This window comes from Sinocyclocheilus anshuiensis, unplaced genomic scaffold, assembly GCF_001515605.1.
Source record: "Sinocyclocheilus anshuiensis isolate Anshui unplaced genomic scaffold, SAMN03320099.WGS_v1.1 scaffold967, whole genome shotgun sequence".
In the NCBI taxonomy this organism is placed as follows: domain Eukaryota; kingdom Metazoa; phylum Chordata; class Actinopteri; order Cypriniformes; family Cyprinidae; genus Sinocyclocheilus; species Sinocyclocheilus anshuiensis.
Genome location: NW_015542427.1, coordinates 645,909 through 661,397, shown reverse-complemented (window position 1 = coordinate 661,397; position 15,489 = coordinate 645,909). Strand labels below are relative to the sequence as shown.

Here is a 15,489-nt window from a genome sequence, read left to right as displayed (position 1 = left end):
GTGTGTATGTTAAGCTTTTGAATAACTGAGACTGAAATATTTTAAATTAGTAGATTAATGATCAGATCTCTGTACCTCCTGTAGGACTACCTGACAGATCTCATTACCAATGACAGCATCAGTTACTTCCGAATGTCAAAGAATGTCTACCCTCACCGACCCATCATGATGGTGATCAGTCACGCCGCCCCTCATGGCCCGGAGGACTCGGCCCCTCAGTACACTACTGCTTTCCCCAACGCTTCACAGCACATGTGAGTCCAAACCTCCATTGCATGACATTTAATTTAAAAAGATGATACGAAAAACTAAGAATGTATTGGTATTGGTACTGGTATTGGCTTTGTCTCTTTTTCGCCTTAATGGAAATATCACTAAAGCTGCATGAACTCCACCAGTTTGTATAAAAACGAATGATCAGTTTGAATGATTTGGGATGATCCAAAGAGTATCTTGAGCTTCAGAATAAGAAGAAATCTGACCGCCTGGAAAAACACGTTCATTGTCACTGATTTTTTACTTTATTGATTATTAAGCTAGAAATTATAGTAGATTTATTATTATTTTTCCTAAAATGTTGTTTATTTTGAGGTTAAGCTAAGAAAAAAAAATCAATTTTTCATTGAGGTCTCAGACTTTTGGACTCCATTGTACATAAACAAAAATATGCAAAGGGTTAGTGGTAGTGGAGATGAACAGGAAGAGAGCAAAGAAACAGCTGGAAATCATGGATAACATTGTGAATAGAAAACTCACTGCACTTTTCTCTATTTCTGTCACTCAAGTGCTACTCAATAGAGTTGTTATAATGGAAACAGTCCTCTTCGGTTCACACTAATGTACCCACAGACACACACACACACACACTTGTTTTTATCTGCCGGTTTCTCCTGCTCTCTTGCTAATTGGCCACCAGCTGGTACCAGACCCTTTTTTCAGTGTCTCTTTCTCTCCCTTCGTTCATCTCATCTCTACATTTCTGTCCATCCTGCAGATAAATCCTGACTCTGTCTATACTTTTCCCAGGGTCTGTAATCCTCCTGTCAGAGAGACACTGCCATTCTTCACACACATGCCGAATACATACGTGATGATGAAAAGCATATTTGTACACAATCACATAGTCTCGGTTAAATCCTGTCTACACGTGATGTAGTTGTTTTTAGGTAGCTGGATTTGCTAAATCTCTAGGACCCCTGCACTCTCACTCTCTGTGTACACCAAGTAATCTCAAAATCTCATTTTATAGTTCTCCATGTCTACTTTTGTACCCGGTAACCTCATAAATTCAGCCTTTTTTGATACAGGAAATCCCTTCATGAAAATCTTCTTAAGAAATAAGTTAAATATTAAATATAAGTGTGCAATACTTGAAAAATTCTGAAAAATTTACACTTTTCTGGGGAATAAACATGCGAATTGTATATGAAAATATACACTTCTCCTTTCATTTCTATGGTGTTAACAAACTGAATCACTCAAGAACAAGAAGCTACCTTCAAATTTCAGTTCTAATAAACCAGATGCTTTTATTCAGCTTGCTATAAACATGTCAACAGTTAACTACAGTAAACTACCTTGCTCAGTAGGTGAAAGAGAAAACTGCTCACATACTTACAATGCACTATAAATTGCATACTGACATATTTCATACATATAGAACAACACATAAAAAAATAAGCTTGAAGATTTACATTTATGTACTTGTATAGAATATATTTCACGCCCCAGATACATCCGACAGCACACACATAGACATATTATCTAGTTAACACACCACAAATGAGCAAACAAAAAGCCTCTAATGTACTAAATTCTCTCTCTGTCTGTCTCTCTCTCAGATTCGATTTGCTTTCAGGACATTGTGTGTCTAAGCACAAAACCACACGAGCTCCCATTTCTCTCACATTCACGCAAGAAAAAGAGAGGGAGAGAACAAAGAGATACAGTACTGCTAATGAATATTACCATCTTTACTGAAATATTGAGTCAGGAATGAATTCAGACGTTAAAGGGACAGAATGTTCACAAACATGCACATCCGCTTTCTCAGGCTGTCTGATGAGGGAGAAACCCAAAATAGATGAATAGATATTCATTTTTTGATTAGTAAATGGGAAGCTATTTAAACAGTGTGTGTGTGTATGTGTGTGTGTGTGTGTGTGTGTGTGTGTGTGTGATAAGCTTTCTGTTGTAGTTTAACAAGCGTTTGATTCACCATTAGAGTAGATATAAACCAGGAGATGCAAACCTGCCCACTTTATGACTCACATAAACATCCATCATCCTTTCAAAGTAACTGCTCAAGTTTGTGTCTGGAATTTTAACTTTTAGTTTTTATTATTTTTCTGATGTCATCACACTTTCACCAATAAAAAACAAACAGCCTTGCTCCTGTTTTGCTCGCCAGTCTCTTTTGCACACAAACTATTCATAAAACATGATTTATGATTCACATCCACCTCTATAACTTCGTCACCTGTCTGATTGCATTTATATTGCAATGAAATATGTCACTTTTTTCACCCTTATAACCATAAAAAATGGCTGTGCTCCACACATGCATTCATATGCATGTATCATTCCCCTGCTGTCAGGGGAGAATGCCCCAGAATTCCTCTATCCTCTCTTAACGTCCCATGAAAAATTCCCGGGACCGCACTCATTCTCTCCGTTCAGTCCGCTGCAAACCACCCGCCACCGTCCATAATGGCCTCCCGCTAGTCCTGTACTTCTCTGCTCCTTGCCCTCGTACAGTGCTGTATGTGATTAACCCCTCATTGCCCCTCAGACTGGCACAAGGCCAAAGCAGAGATATTGTACAAATCCTCACAGAGAGTCCAAGAGCGTATATTATTCGGTGGGAAAATCCCCCTGTTCTCATCGCCGCGTGATCCCACTGCACCTGTTTCATCGAGAATAATGAAAATATGATCGGAAAAGAGCAAGAGAGGGAGAAAGAGCGTTTTGAGAGGATTAAAAGGATTATATGTAGACCAACAAAGAAGATGAAACCAGAGAGAGAGAGAGAGAGAGAGAGAGAGAGAGAGAATTAACTGTTTACATAGGCAGCTGCCTTCTGAGGCCATATTCTATATTGATGGAATCTCATGTGACATATTTGGAACACTCTATATTGGTAGGGACTGTGTAGCATGTAGCATTCCTCACGTCAAGCACACATTAATTCTAGTCTGGTCTATGAAATACAGAGCATACACACAAATATTAGGTTAAATGATGTGTTATGAATCAGATCAGAGATATTTTTATTCAGCACTTTTCTGTATTAAATAAAATGTTTATATTTACTCTGTGTACATTGAAATCGACTTGAGTTTTACCAAAGTCCTTTTAAGACAAGTCATGTCACTCGGCGGCCATCTTTGAAACGCCTCTCGGGCATGCAAGTGCAACTCCTATATCTTTGAATGGGGGAACATTCAATTCTCTCAAATAATTAGTGAAATAGTGTTACGAATGAGATTAGAACTATTTTTACTCAACAATTTATTGTAGGCATATTGATTACTATATTTATAATCAACTTTTCTGTTTACTGTTTACAGTCAATTCCACTTGAGTCTGACATTAGCATTGCTAAGCTAATGGCTTGATAGTCTAAAAAGCTTAAAAATACATAGCATACAAATATTTCATGAAATAGTGTTATGAATCTGATTAGAACACTTTTCTTTATTGAATGCTTTATTTATAATCTTTTCTGTTTACTGTTCACTGTCAGTTCGACTTAAGTTTGATGTTAGCATGTTGCTAAGCTAATGCCATGATAGTCTAACTTAAAAATACAGAGCACTTAAATGTTGCCCAGAATAGTGTGTTGTGAATCAGATTAGAACTATTTTTCTTTTTCTTTTTTTTTATTTAAAGGGGTCATATGATGCGATTAAAATTTTTCCTTTCTCTTTGGAGTGTTACAAGCTCTTGGTGCATAAAGAAAATCTGTAAAGTTGCAAAGACTAAAGTCTCAAATCCAAAGAGATATTCTTTATTGGCCAATCAGTGCACACCTCGCTTTTTCAGACCGATGAGCTTTGTAAAAATCAACGCGTTTCAGAAAGGCGGAGCATAGAGGACCGCATAAACACATTTCATTACACCAAATACACCAAATAATGTTCTTTTTTAGCAGCATCATATGACCCCTTTAAAATATTTTAGAACTATTTTTAAACGTTTCTGTGTTGATTAAAATATTTATCAACTATTCTGTTTACTCATCTTGAATGAGTATAGAAACCCAAGCAATCGGGAAAGGAACAAATAAAAAGGATAAAGAAAGCAGCTGCAATTTTGACTGTAATTTGTGCGTTTTGGTAAAATGCAGCAGCAACCTCTGGAAGTGGTCGAAAGTGGACAAGCTCAAAACGTTTTAGACCCTGTTTACACTTTTTTAGCGTCTTCTACTTGTGATTGGATTGAAAAAAAAATGAATTATGTTCGTGAAATAAATTAATGAACAGGGATTTGATAAAAACTGCAGGAAAAACTATATATCGATATAATGCACAGAAAACTTCAATGAGTGAATCATTAAACAAATTTGAATAATTTTTGTTTTTGTAAGTTCTTTCAAATCACAGATGAAAAAAATTCCCACCACTACTTCTCACCTTCCGGAACAGCAGTAGGGAGATATTAATTAAAGCATGTCATATTTTATTATATGTCTAGGTTGACAGCACACTTAGTTTTGAATCAGAGCTACTGTCTAGACAGAAAGAAATAGAAACAAGTGACAAAGGAACATCAGTACACATTTCTTTCAGGCCCCAGTACAGACAAAAATAGATACACTAAAGAGAGACAGAGAGAGTTACATCGTCCCTTGTTGTCACTAAGTTGTTATCAGTTTGAATATACAGCACCCTCAAAACAAGGCCAGGCAGCGAGCAGATCAGCGCGATGATGCTCACATTGATTTGTCTGTAGAAGGACTTTAAGTAATGGCTGTAAACAATAGAGCCAGGGGCTTTTAATCACAACTGTAAAGGCATGGAGTGTAAGTGCTGTTTGTTTCTAATAGGCCTCTCGCACCTGTCACAGGAGCGAGGAGGAGGAGCTACAAACACTTCTCTCTCTTTTTAGCCCTCAATAATGGTTGAACAAGCATTACATTCCCAGAATGTCAGTCTGTCAGTCAGCGCCTGAGAAACCATGAGACTGTAAAATTGCAATGTGTCATTTTCGAGGAGACGAGAAAGAGAACTCAGTCGATTGCTGTCATTTGTAATTCTGACCCTGACTACACACACACACACACACACACACACACACACACACACACACACACACACACACACACAGACGTACTTTCACACATTCACGCAGACACATCCCAGCTGTCAAAATCTGTCTGCTTGCTTTCCTCCAACATCAGCAGAACAGAGTCGACAAACAGTGTCTCGAGACGCTCTGAAAACTCTCTCGATTTCCCTCAGTCATGCTTCAGCGGGTCCACTGACTGCGACTCTTTTCTTCTCCATTCAGAACGCCCAGTTATAACTACGCCCCTAATCCAGACAAACACTGGATTATGCGCTACACCGGCCCCATGAAGCCCATTCACATGGAGTTCACCAACATGCTGCAGCGCAAGAGACTGCAAACACTGCTGTCCGTGGATGATAGTGTGGAGAAGGTACATCAGTTATACATGTTATACAAATTACATGAATTATGCATAAATATAATACATTTTTATCTAAATATAAAAGTAGAATATTTATAAACTATTCTTAACCATATGGCAACACTTTATTTTAAGGACCAATTCTCACTATTAACTAGCATGCATATTAGGAACATATTGGCTGTTTATTAGTACTTAAAAAGCACATATTAATGCCTTATTTTGCATGACCATATTTGTGACGCTGGAACACAAAAGCAGTTTTAAGTCGCTGGGGTATATTTGTAGCAATAGCCAAAAATACATTGTATGGGTCAAAATTATAGATTTTTCTTTTATGCCAAAAATCATTAGGATATTAAGTAAAGATCATGTTCCATGAAGATATTTTGTAAATTTCCTACTGTAAATATATTCAAACTTAATTTTTTATTAGTAATAATATGCATTGCTAAGAACTTCATATGGACAACTTTAAAGGCGATTTTCTCAGTATTTTGATTTTTTTGCACCCTTAGATTCCATTTGTGACCCTGGATCACAAAACCAGTCATAAGGGTAAATTTTTTGATGTATAAATAAGCTTTCCATTGATGTATGGTTTGTTAGGATAACTAACTATTTGAAAATCTGGAATCTGAGGGTGCAAAAAAATCTAAATACTGAGAAAATCGTCCTAAAATTTGTCCAAATGAAGTTCTTAGCAATGTATATTACTAATCAAAAATCAAGTTTTAATATATTTACAGTAGGAAATTTACAAAATATCTTCATGGAACATGATCTTTACTTAATATCCTAATGATTTTTTGGCATAAAAGAAAAATCGATAATTGAAACCCATACAGTGTTTTTTTTTTTGGCTATTGCTACAAATATACCCCAGCGACTTAAGACTGGTTTTGTGCTCCAGGGTCACATTTTAGATCCCTTAATCCTACCCCATAACTAAATTTAACAACTACTTTACTATTAATAAGGAGCAAATTACTTATCTATCTGTATGAATTATTTTCCCAGTTGAGAACATTTCCACATTTACTCCAGATACACCATGGTAATAAATAATTGTGTACCGTGGTATTTGCATGCTACTTTATGGTACTTTAACAATGCTACAGTACTATGGTGCATTATATTGCAATCATTGTTATTTTAGTATTATTTATGTTCTATTATGGTATTTATTAATATTCTGAAAAAGCTTTTATTTTAATATTTTCTGTTTAAAGATTTGGTGCTTTTGTCTTTTTATTAGTTTATTGCTTTTTTAACATTTGCAATACTGAAATTACTTTTTTTAAATAGTTTCATTTATTTTTATTGCAGTTTTAGTTTTTCTTTAGTACTTAAACTTACTTGTTTTATTTCACTTAGTTACCAAAGCAACATTTCTGATTTTTGTTTACGTTTTCCATCTAATGTTTAATATTTTATTTAGCTTAAGTTCAATTAGCATTTTTTTAATTGTTCATTTAACAGCAACAACACTGAGTGCAGTGATCCATTTCACAAAACCAAACAAATGTGTTTTTTTTCCTTTTTTTTTTTTTTTGGTAAATTCACAGTTTCAGAATGTCCCATGATGCTTTTGTCTTGCTTTTCTGCAACCACAAAAGAAGCTATTGTACCTTATCAATTATTCTACTATTGTAATGTTTCTTCTTTCTGAATGTAGATATACAACATGTTGGTGGACACTGGAGAGCTGGACAACACATATGTGATCTACACAGCTGACCACGGATATCACATCGGTCAGTTCGGACTGGTCAAGGGGAAATCCATGCCCTATGAGTTTGACATCAGAGTTCCCTTTTACATCCGCGGCCCAAATGTGGAGGCAGGAGGCATGTGAGTGCTCTCGTTTGTGTGCGTGTATCCGATGACGCCATCCAATAGACATGACAAAGACAACCATCGCAAAAAAACATGGTGCTTTTAGATGATAGCACCATGATAAATCAATATCTATATTTATTCATATATTTATATAAATAGAAAATGTTAATATAATGTAATAGAATGTCTCATTGCAATGCATTGAAGAATTGAAGCTCTTAAAATATGATTATCTCCCAAAAAGTATATTTTTAGTATAATATTATTCAGGTAGCATATAATTTAATATAACGTTTATGTCTATAGTAATTCATGTTTTAGTACAGAGGCCACAGTTATTCTTTAATGAGGTCTGAACTTGATTTATGGGGTTTTAATGACTTTCCAATGAGATCAGCACATGTTGCAGGCCATATTTGAACCTGCATCCCCACGGGAGCACCAGACCAGAGCTCTGTTTAAATGTAGAAAAACTCGCTCTCTCTTTCTCTCATCAGCATTTTATATCATTACTCACTAGTCTGCTGTGTGGTCTGGCTTCTCTCTTTCTCAGAAAAGCAGATTAACAGCAGTAAAGTCCACTCATGTGAAGACCGCAACACTTTTTACTGTGAAAGAAAGCCACGGAAAAGAGGATAAAGAGTTTGGCAAGAGTCTCAGGGTGAGAAAGGCACAGCTGGGGCCAGTTCAACATCAGATGTGCCTTTAGGCAATACAATCAGAGAGAGAGATGAGCCGAATTTACTTTTTGAAAACTGAGCGGATGTGATTGGATTAATCTCCACTGAGGATTTGAAACGGTCAGTTGAAACTGACACTCATTAGTTTTGAATAATTTTTTTAATCAAAATGAACAGCCACAGTAAGCATGTTGAGGGGTTTGATGTGTTCTCCAGTGTCAGAAGGTGAATGTTTAATATATCACTATAATAGAAAGCTATCTGTTAGCACAGTGGTTCTCAACCAGGGGCCTCAGCACACTTTCAAGAGGCCGCAAGATGATGATGAGCAGTTTTTCTTTTCCTGGTTAAGGCCGCTCGCGACCTCTCGCTGCTCCATTGGACTGATTTTACACATGCTTCAGAACGCGGTCACGCAAGGGCGTTCCCAAAGCGATTCTCATCAAGTTGATCTTTGCTGAAGTTGGTTGATGGAAAAGAACCAGTCTGAGTCAAAGGATCTTGAAGTGGAAAGACTAGGCCGAAGCCTGGCGCAGACTTAAGGGTTGCAGAAGAGTTTCTAGCTCTCATCCTTATCTTCTCAGAAGCTAACAGGACCGCAGACTGAAAGGCTATATGTTGGAGCCCACCGGGCACGCCCACACCGGCTCAGGCTCTCCACATGGGCAGCAATCAGAAGATTTAGCAGAAGACCTGGGTGGAACTGTGTGTGAGCCCTTTAAAGTCTGAGACGAGTCCCGCCTCTCAGGATGGGCTTGTCCAATGAGAAAGGCTGAATTTCCAAGCGGGAGGTTGGAAATACTGGGGAGTTTTATAACCCTTTGTCTGAGAGCATGGTAATTTGCATATGGAACTGGATTGGATGTTGATATGCAAACTATTAAATATTCTTAGAAAACTAACATGTTGCATAGGTATCCACATATTATATACACTCTCAGTTAGATCATCCAAAGACAAATTCATAGAGGCCAAACATGGTATAGGTGAGTTTACCTTAACTAGTGACCTGTCATAAGCATGCATTAAAACAGTATACAATACACAAGACCATATACAAGGAGGTAGTAATCAAACACAAAGACCTGGGGATATGCATGATAGGAAAGTCATAGAAAATTTTGTCTATGAATTAATGTAAGAAGTCATTTCCTATAGCAGTCTGTTTCAGAGAGAACTGAGTAGGAGGAAGTTTCTCTCTACATACCTTTAGGTCGAAAAAGTTTATCTGATCTGGCTGAGGTGTCCTGGTTGCCATGGTAACCAGGGGCCTGGGGTCGTTCCCAGACATGCTGGCACCCAGTATGTTTATTGGGTGAGGGGTCTGTGATTATTTGTTAATCTAATGAATAATTGATTTGTTAAATCTAATGAAAAATTGTGTGTCTGATTGGTCCAAATGCTACAATTTTATTCGGTAAAAATTGCCATTTGTGAGTTAAAATGATTTTAAAAGCCTTATCCCATAATCACAAACAAGTGGAAAAATCTTTTAAATTCATTATTGAACCCTGAAGAACATTCAGTTCTTGAATCTTTTGAAATTACATTTCATTATTTGATACTATTTTATATCTATTTCTAATTGTTTTATATTATTTTTCTAATCTATAATAATAATTATTATTATTATTATTATTAGCATTAGCATTATTGTTGTTGTTGTTTTAATAAATTGACAATTCTCTCCTCTCCACTCCTATTTCAATAAATAAATTGTAAAAAAAAAAACGTTTGAAAACAAGCAGCTTTGTCATAACAGCAGAAGTCCCCGGAAATATCTTGGGATGTTTGAATATTGGCTTGGACAATGGGGGGCCTCGCTTGGAGTCAGAAGGTTTGAGCACCACTGTGTTAGCGTTCACATTTATCTAAATGATAGTTGCTCAGGCGGCGCATGTAGCCTTGAAAGTATGTGACCTGCATTCTGCCATCTTTGCTCATGGACAGTGTGCATCTGATTGCCCAATACTTCACTGGGTATTCAACCATCTCAAGTGACGTCCCAAATCATATAGGCTCAGTCTGAAAGACAGCAAACATAGGGAACAAGTGCACATCAATATATGTACACTTGTAGAAATGAAGAAAATTCCCACCTATCATGGCGCACCACCTCAGTGGATGATGACTTTTCAAAGACACATAGTATATTGTTGCATAATGCATACTGTTTTACATACTAATAGTAAACAGTATGCAGTGTAGGCTATATCCATTAAAATATTCAGTGTAGTACAGCTGTATTCTGTTTTTGAGCAAGTTCTGGATCTCTCTATTTTATCACTGTCTCTGTTATCAGTCAGTATTTATCTACTGCTCGTCTGGTTTCTGACCATTATGTCAAATGGCAACCCCCTCTTCTGTTTCCATAGCAACCCCCACATCGTGTTGAACATAGACTTGGCCCCCACCATCCTGGACATTGCAGGGATGGACGTTCCACCAGACATGGACGGCAAGTCCATCCTCAAACTTCTGGACACAGACCGCATGATGAACAGGTGAGGATGTCTACTGAAGTGTGCCTTTTTTTTCCGTATTTCAGAAACTGAGAGCCTGTGCTTCCATGATTACATGAGCAGAACAAAAAAGTCAACTCATCTGATATAGTTTGAAGAAAATGCATGTATTGAAAAACATAAACTGATGAACTGTCCACAAGGCTGGAGATACGAAGAAAGTTTGGTTTAAGGGGTGATTTCACTAAGAATGCCTTTCTGTTCTCCATCATTTGATGAATAATTGCTGCCATGATCAATCAAAAATATATACAAACATGTCTTTTACTAGGGGTGTGAAGATTTAGGCACTTCACGATTCGATCCAACTTCAGTTGTGAAAGTCATGATCTGATTCCAAAATTATTCTTGATTTTAATCAAAATTATTCTTGATTTTAATCAAAATTATTCTTGATCTTTTCTTATTAATTAATCAATTGAACTACATGAAATATTTAATTTATACACATTAATTCCTTAATTATAAGTACTTTTCTTAAAAAAAACAATTGCAAATTAACAATAAATTAAAACAATTGTATTTGCAAATGTATAAAGATTTCATCATTGAAGAGAGAATCGCAATGCAACTAAGAAACATTTTTTTCTTTTGTATCATTTTTTAATATGAACTTCAGTTCATATAAAGATGGTAAGCAGGCAAACAGTACATCATCATATAATAGTACAACGCTTTTTGTGAACAAGCCACAATCTATAATGAACCTAATTTACATATAAAGGAGGTGTGTTTGTGATGAAAGGAATGACAGAAATTTAATTTACTGTAAATACCCACAGCACAGTGCTTGGCACCTGGATGAACTGGATTGTGGGTGGTTTGTGAATAATATACAGGTTAGCACATGCAAAACTGGCACAACTGTTTAATAAATTTGCGCCTCAGTGTTATCTTTTTCAGTGCAGCTACTAGCTACTTCACTATATTACTTGATCAGCTTGTAATGCTGAGTTTCCTGAGGATAACGACACACTACGTGTAGCCTAATCCTGAGGCTATCAGAGCCGTAGGAATAACACCTCGCCTCACTTCATTGTCATTGAGTGGCAGCAGATGGCAGTCTGCCAGGCATCCTACTGACACAGAACCCCTCATTACCGTGACACCTGATGAAATCTCATCTCTGCACTCTTCCGCTAGCCCGCGTACCTCTTTTATTTCAGATGAGAGGAAGAGATGCATATCTCAGCAGGAGGTGGGGGGGGACAGGAAATAAGAAATCCGGAGGGAAGAGGGGCTTTCAGGAAAGATGACTGGCAGGGAGATGGAGGGCTTGCACTTCCCTTGTGCTCTCAATCACCTCAGATAGACACTCATTAAATAAATATTTCTATATTTCATCAGCTTCCACATGCTAAGGTGTTCTGGTTTTGAGAGCATCTCTAAACAGTTGCTAGGGTCTCTGGGTGTTTACTAGGTGGTCAAATAAACCCAACCCCAAGATATTCTGGTCTTAAATATGTCTAATAATAGGGGTGTGCGATATGATGATATTAGATTGTGAACAAGTAAACTGTCTCCACGATCTGACTTGACAGCTACAGTTTACGACTTTTTTGATTATTATTTAAATAAAATATAAGTGAAATAAGATTTTGGTCATGTCACCCACCCTTATTTTGGTCTAAATGATCTGTCATTCTTTTGTTTCCTTGTAGGGCTATATTTTTGCCATAACACCCGTCCCTAACTAAAAATACATTACATACATACAATGATTTGAATTCACCTTGTCTATGATGAGCTTGTTATAATTTCTAATTCTAATAATTTTTTTTTCTGATTATTTTGGGGTATAAAGTAATATAATGAAAAAGGCTCATTCAGAGATTGAAATTCTTGAAAAGAAAGTAGCAAGTAGTAAAAGAAAGTACTGCTTCACTGTTATTTTATAGAAGCATGTTTCTGCCACTGAATAAAAAAATAAAACAAGGTAATTGCGACTTTTTATCTCACAATTCTGACTTTTGTTATATCTCACTTATATCTCGCAATTCTGAGAATTTTTTCCCTCAGAATTGGACTTTATAACTCTCAATTTTGAGTTTATATCTCAGAATTGTGGGAAAAATAGTCAGAATTGCGAGATAAAAAAAAGTCAGAATTGCAAGTTTATATCACGCAGTTCTGACTTTGTAACTCACAATTGTCAGAATTGTGAGATAAAAAGTCGCATTACCTTGTTTTATTTTTTATTCAGTGGCGGAAACGGGCTTCCATTGTTTATTAATAAACAGACTTTGTGGTGTAACCAACATAACGGAACATTAAAAACATAAAACATGAAATTATATCATAGTGAGGACCCTGCAGACCCTCATGACACAATTTTAAAGTATCATTCATGTCCATTACACAAATGGCATGGAGCAAAGTACACATAACTTTGGCTTTAGGCTTTGTGCAGTGATGATGCCTTGGCAAATACCAAGGCATCAATAAAAACAATAGGAGTCTGAATAGGAGAAAAGGCCAACCAGAACACTCCTAAATCTGGCAGAAACTCCTGCGGAGATCAGAGAGTGTGTGTGAGAGCACCGATCGATAGCTCATATCTGCAGAAAAGGTCAGGAGGTGCACAGAGCACTTCTGTTTTCCTCCTTCTGTTTTTCATCAGGGATAGTAGAGGAGGGAAAAAGCACTTTAAATTGCAGGCTGGATTTCAGTTTAAGTTGTTTGTCATTTTTGTGCATTACTATTTTTTCAATCTCGGTCTCAGTTTGTTGGATTTAGTCATCATTTGAGTTCACTGAGAAACGGCCAATTTCTGGACAATTTGCTGTTCCAGGTGATCAGTAACAAAGCCGTAGATCAATATCCATCCGTCTCTCCTAATTGCAGGTTCCAGCTCAACAAGAAAGGAAAAGTGTGGAGGGACTCGTTCCTGGTGGAGAGAGGGTGAGTCAACGCAAATTAAATGTGAAAACAGCCGGAGAGCTATGGGTTTTTGGTGTGAAAGGTCAGCGTATGTTTATTCAGATAACGTTTCAGAAACGTTTTTCTTTACTTCTCTGGTGACAGAAAACTGCTGCATAAAGTGTTGAATGATGGGAAGGATATGGCCCAGGAGGAGAACTACCTGCCCAAATACCAGCGTGTTAAAGACCTGTGCCAGCGCGCAGAGTACCAGACGCCATGTGAACAGATCGGTCAGGTACAACAACAAACACACAGAAGAATCCTTCCTCTTCTTTTTTTCCTGACAATCTCTGACATTAAAATAATAAATTGCAGACAGGATTACAACCCACTTCTCCACATTACCACAAGTCCAGCGTTTCAGACTTAACATTCGTTTGTTGATGCATGCATTCATTGACCTACAAAAATCCTGAGAGCCGACAGCAGCAGATTTAGGGATGAAGTTATCAAACGAAATGTCACAAATAGCAGCTCGATGTGCTGGAGAACTTGTTGTGTGGATGATTTTTGGACATTCCTCATCATAATGTTATTGTTTGCCTTTCAATTTTGACTTGCAAATGAGCAAAAACTCTACTGCTGACCTCAATATGTCACATAGACTATTTAAAACACTAAAATCTCATGTTCAATCGTTTGTGCATAACATAATAAATATTCATGAGCCATGTCTTCACCAGCTAATGCCATCAGAACCAGCATGTCTGTGAACTACTATTACCCACCACTCAGGAAAAACACCTTAACAATGAACTTTTCCACGACATTCTAATTTATTGAGATGCACCTGTATTTATTATTTTTTTAACACTACATTGATTTATTTATTATTTATTTTTAATACTTCATCAAGTTATTTTATGAATAATTTACAATTTCTGATTTATGTATAATCAATCATATTAGTAAAAACAATAATGTAAAACAACTATATATTATTATATATGAATACACTGAAGATTAGAGTAATGATGCTGAAAATCCAGCTTTTCATCACAGTAATAAATTACATTTTAAAATATATTAAAGTGCCCCTATTATGCCATTTTGAATATTGCCTTTCATGCAGTGTGCAATGTAGCTGTATGTGAATGTAAACGATCTGCAAAGCCAAAAATGCACGATAAATCAAATTATTGTCTCCCAAATGAAAGAATCGACTCTGAACAGCCTAAACGAGTCGTCAGTAATTCGAATCTCACTCCCGTGACGGACGTCTACACGTCACTGGGTAACACCTTTGCACAATGCCCGCCTATGTTCTCCGTTTGCTGGCCGCGAACAACTTGACCCGCCCTCAAACTCTGCAACTTGTTCGTGTGGTTAACGTCATGTCGAGAAGACGCTGTGTCCTACACTGTGAAAGTAAATTAGTTTTATTTTCACTTCCGAAAGATGAGGCTGCAAAGAATCAGTGGTTAAAATTCATTATTCCACTGTACCACAACAGTACAACCTCAATCTTTTTTTGTGTTCGACTGCTTCTCTAATCTTTGGGAGTTCAACACGCGATTCACAAAACGCTTGCTCTTGAAAGATGGCTCAGTACCCAGTTTATTTGGACCAGCTGACTCCACTGAATCACAACCTGTAAGTATGATAAATAACAGATGTTTATATTGTCTATCGAGCGTTCAACACAGAACTATGGCAATGGGCGTTTAGTTTCCGACAGTTTCCGTGCTGTACGCGGTAGACCAATCACAACAGACTGGACCATCTGACCAATCAGAGCAGAGCAGGCTCACGGAAAGGAGGGGTTTAGAGAGACTGAATCTTGAACTGCTTCGAATTAATCGTTTGAGAATCGTTGGGAAATGAGGTGATATTACATTTACATTTACATTTACATTTAGTCATTTAGCAG

The 15,489-nt window shown here is 37.0% G+C and overlaps 1 protein-coding gene across 8 annotated transcripts in view; it reads left to right on the top strand.

Annotated features, from left to right (window-relative positions):
- The window catches only part of sulf2b (sulfatase 2b), a 151,120-nt gene that overhangs the window by 119,403 nt on the left and 16,228 nt on the right, over positions 1–15,489 (top strand). For all 8 annotated transcript variants that reach the window (XM_016492988.1, XM_016492987.1, XM_016492989.1 and 5 more), the window contains 6 exons: positions 85–254; positions 5,512–5,662; positions 7,332–7,507; positions 10,551–10,679; positions 13,542–13,598; positions 13,722–13,854. In XM_016492988.1, the coding sequence (XP_016348474.1) occupies positions 85–254; positions 5,512–5,662; positions 7,332–7,507; positions 10,551–10,679; positions 13,542–13,598; positions 13,722–13,854 (816 nt within the window). The remainder of the gene's footprint in view (positions 1–84; positions 255–5,511; positions 5,663–7,331; positions 7,508–10,550; positions 10,680–13,541; positions 13,599–13,721; positions 13,855–15,489) is intronic.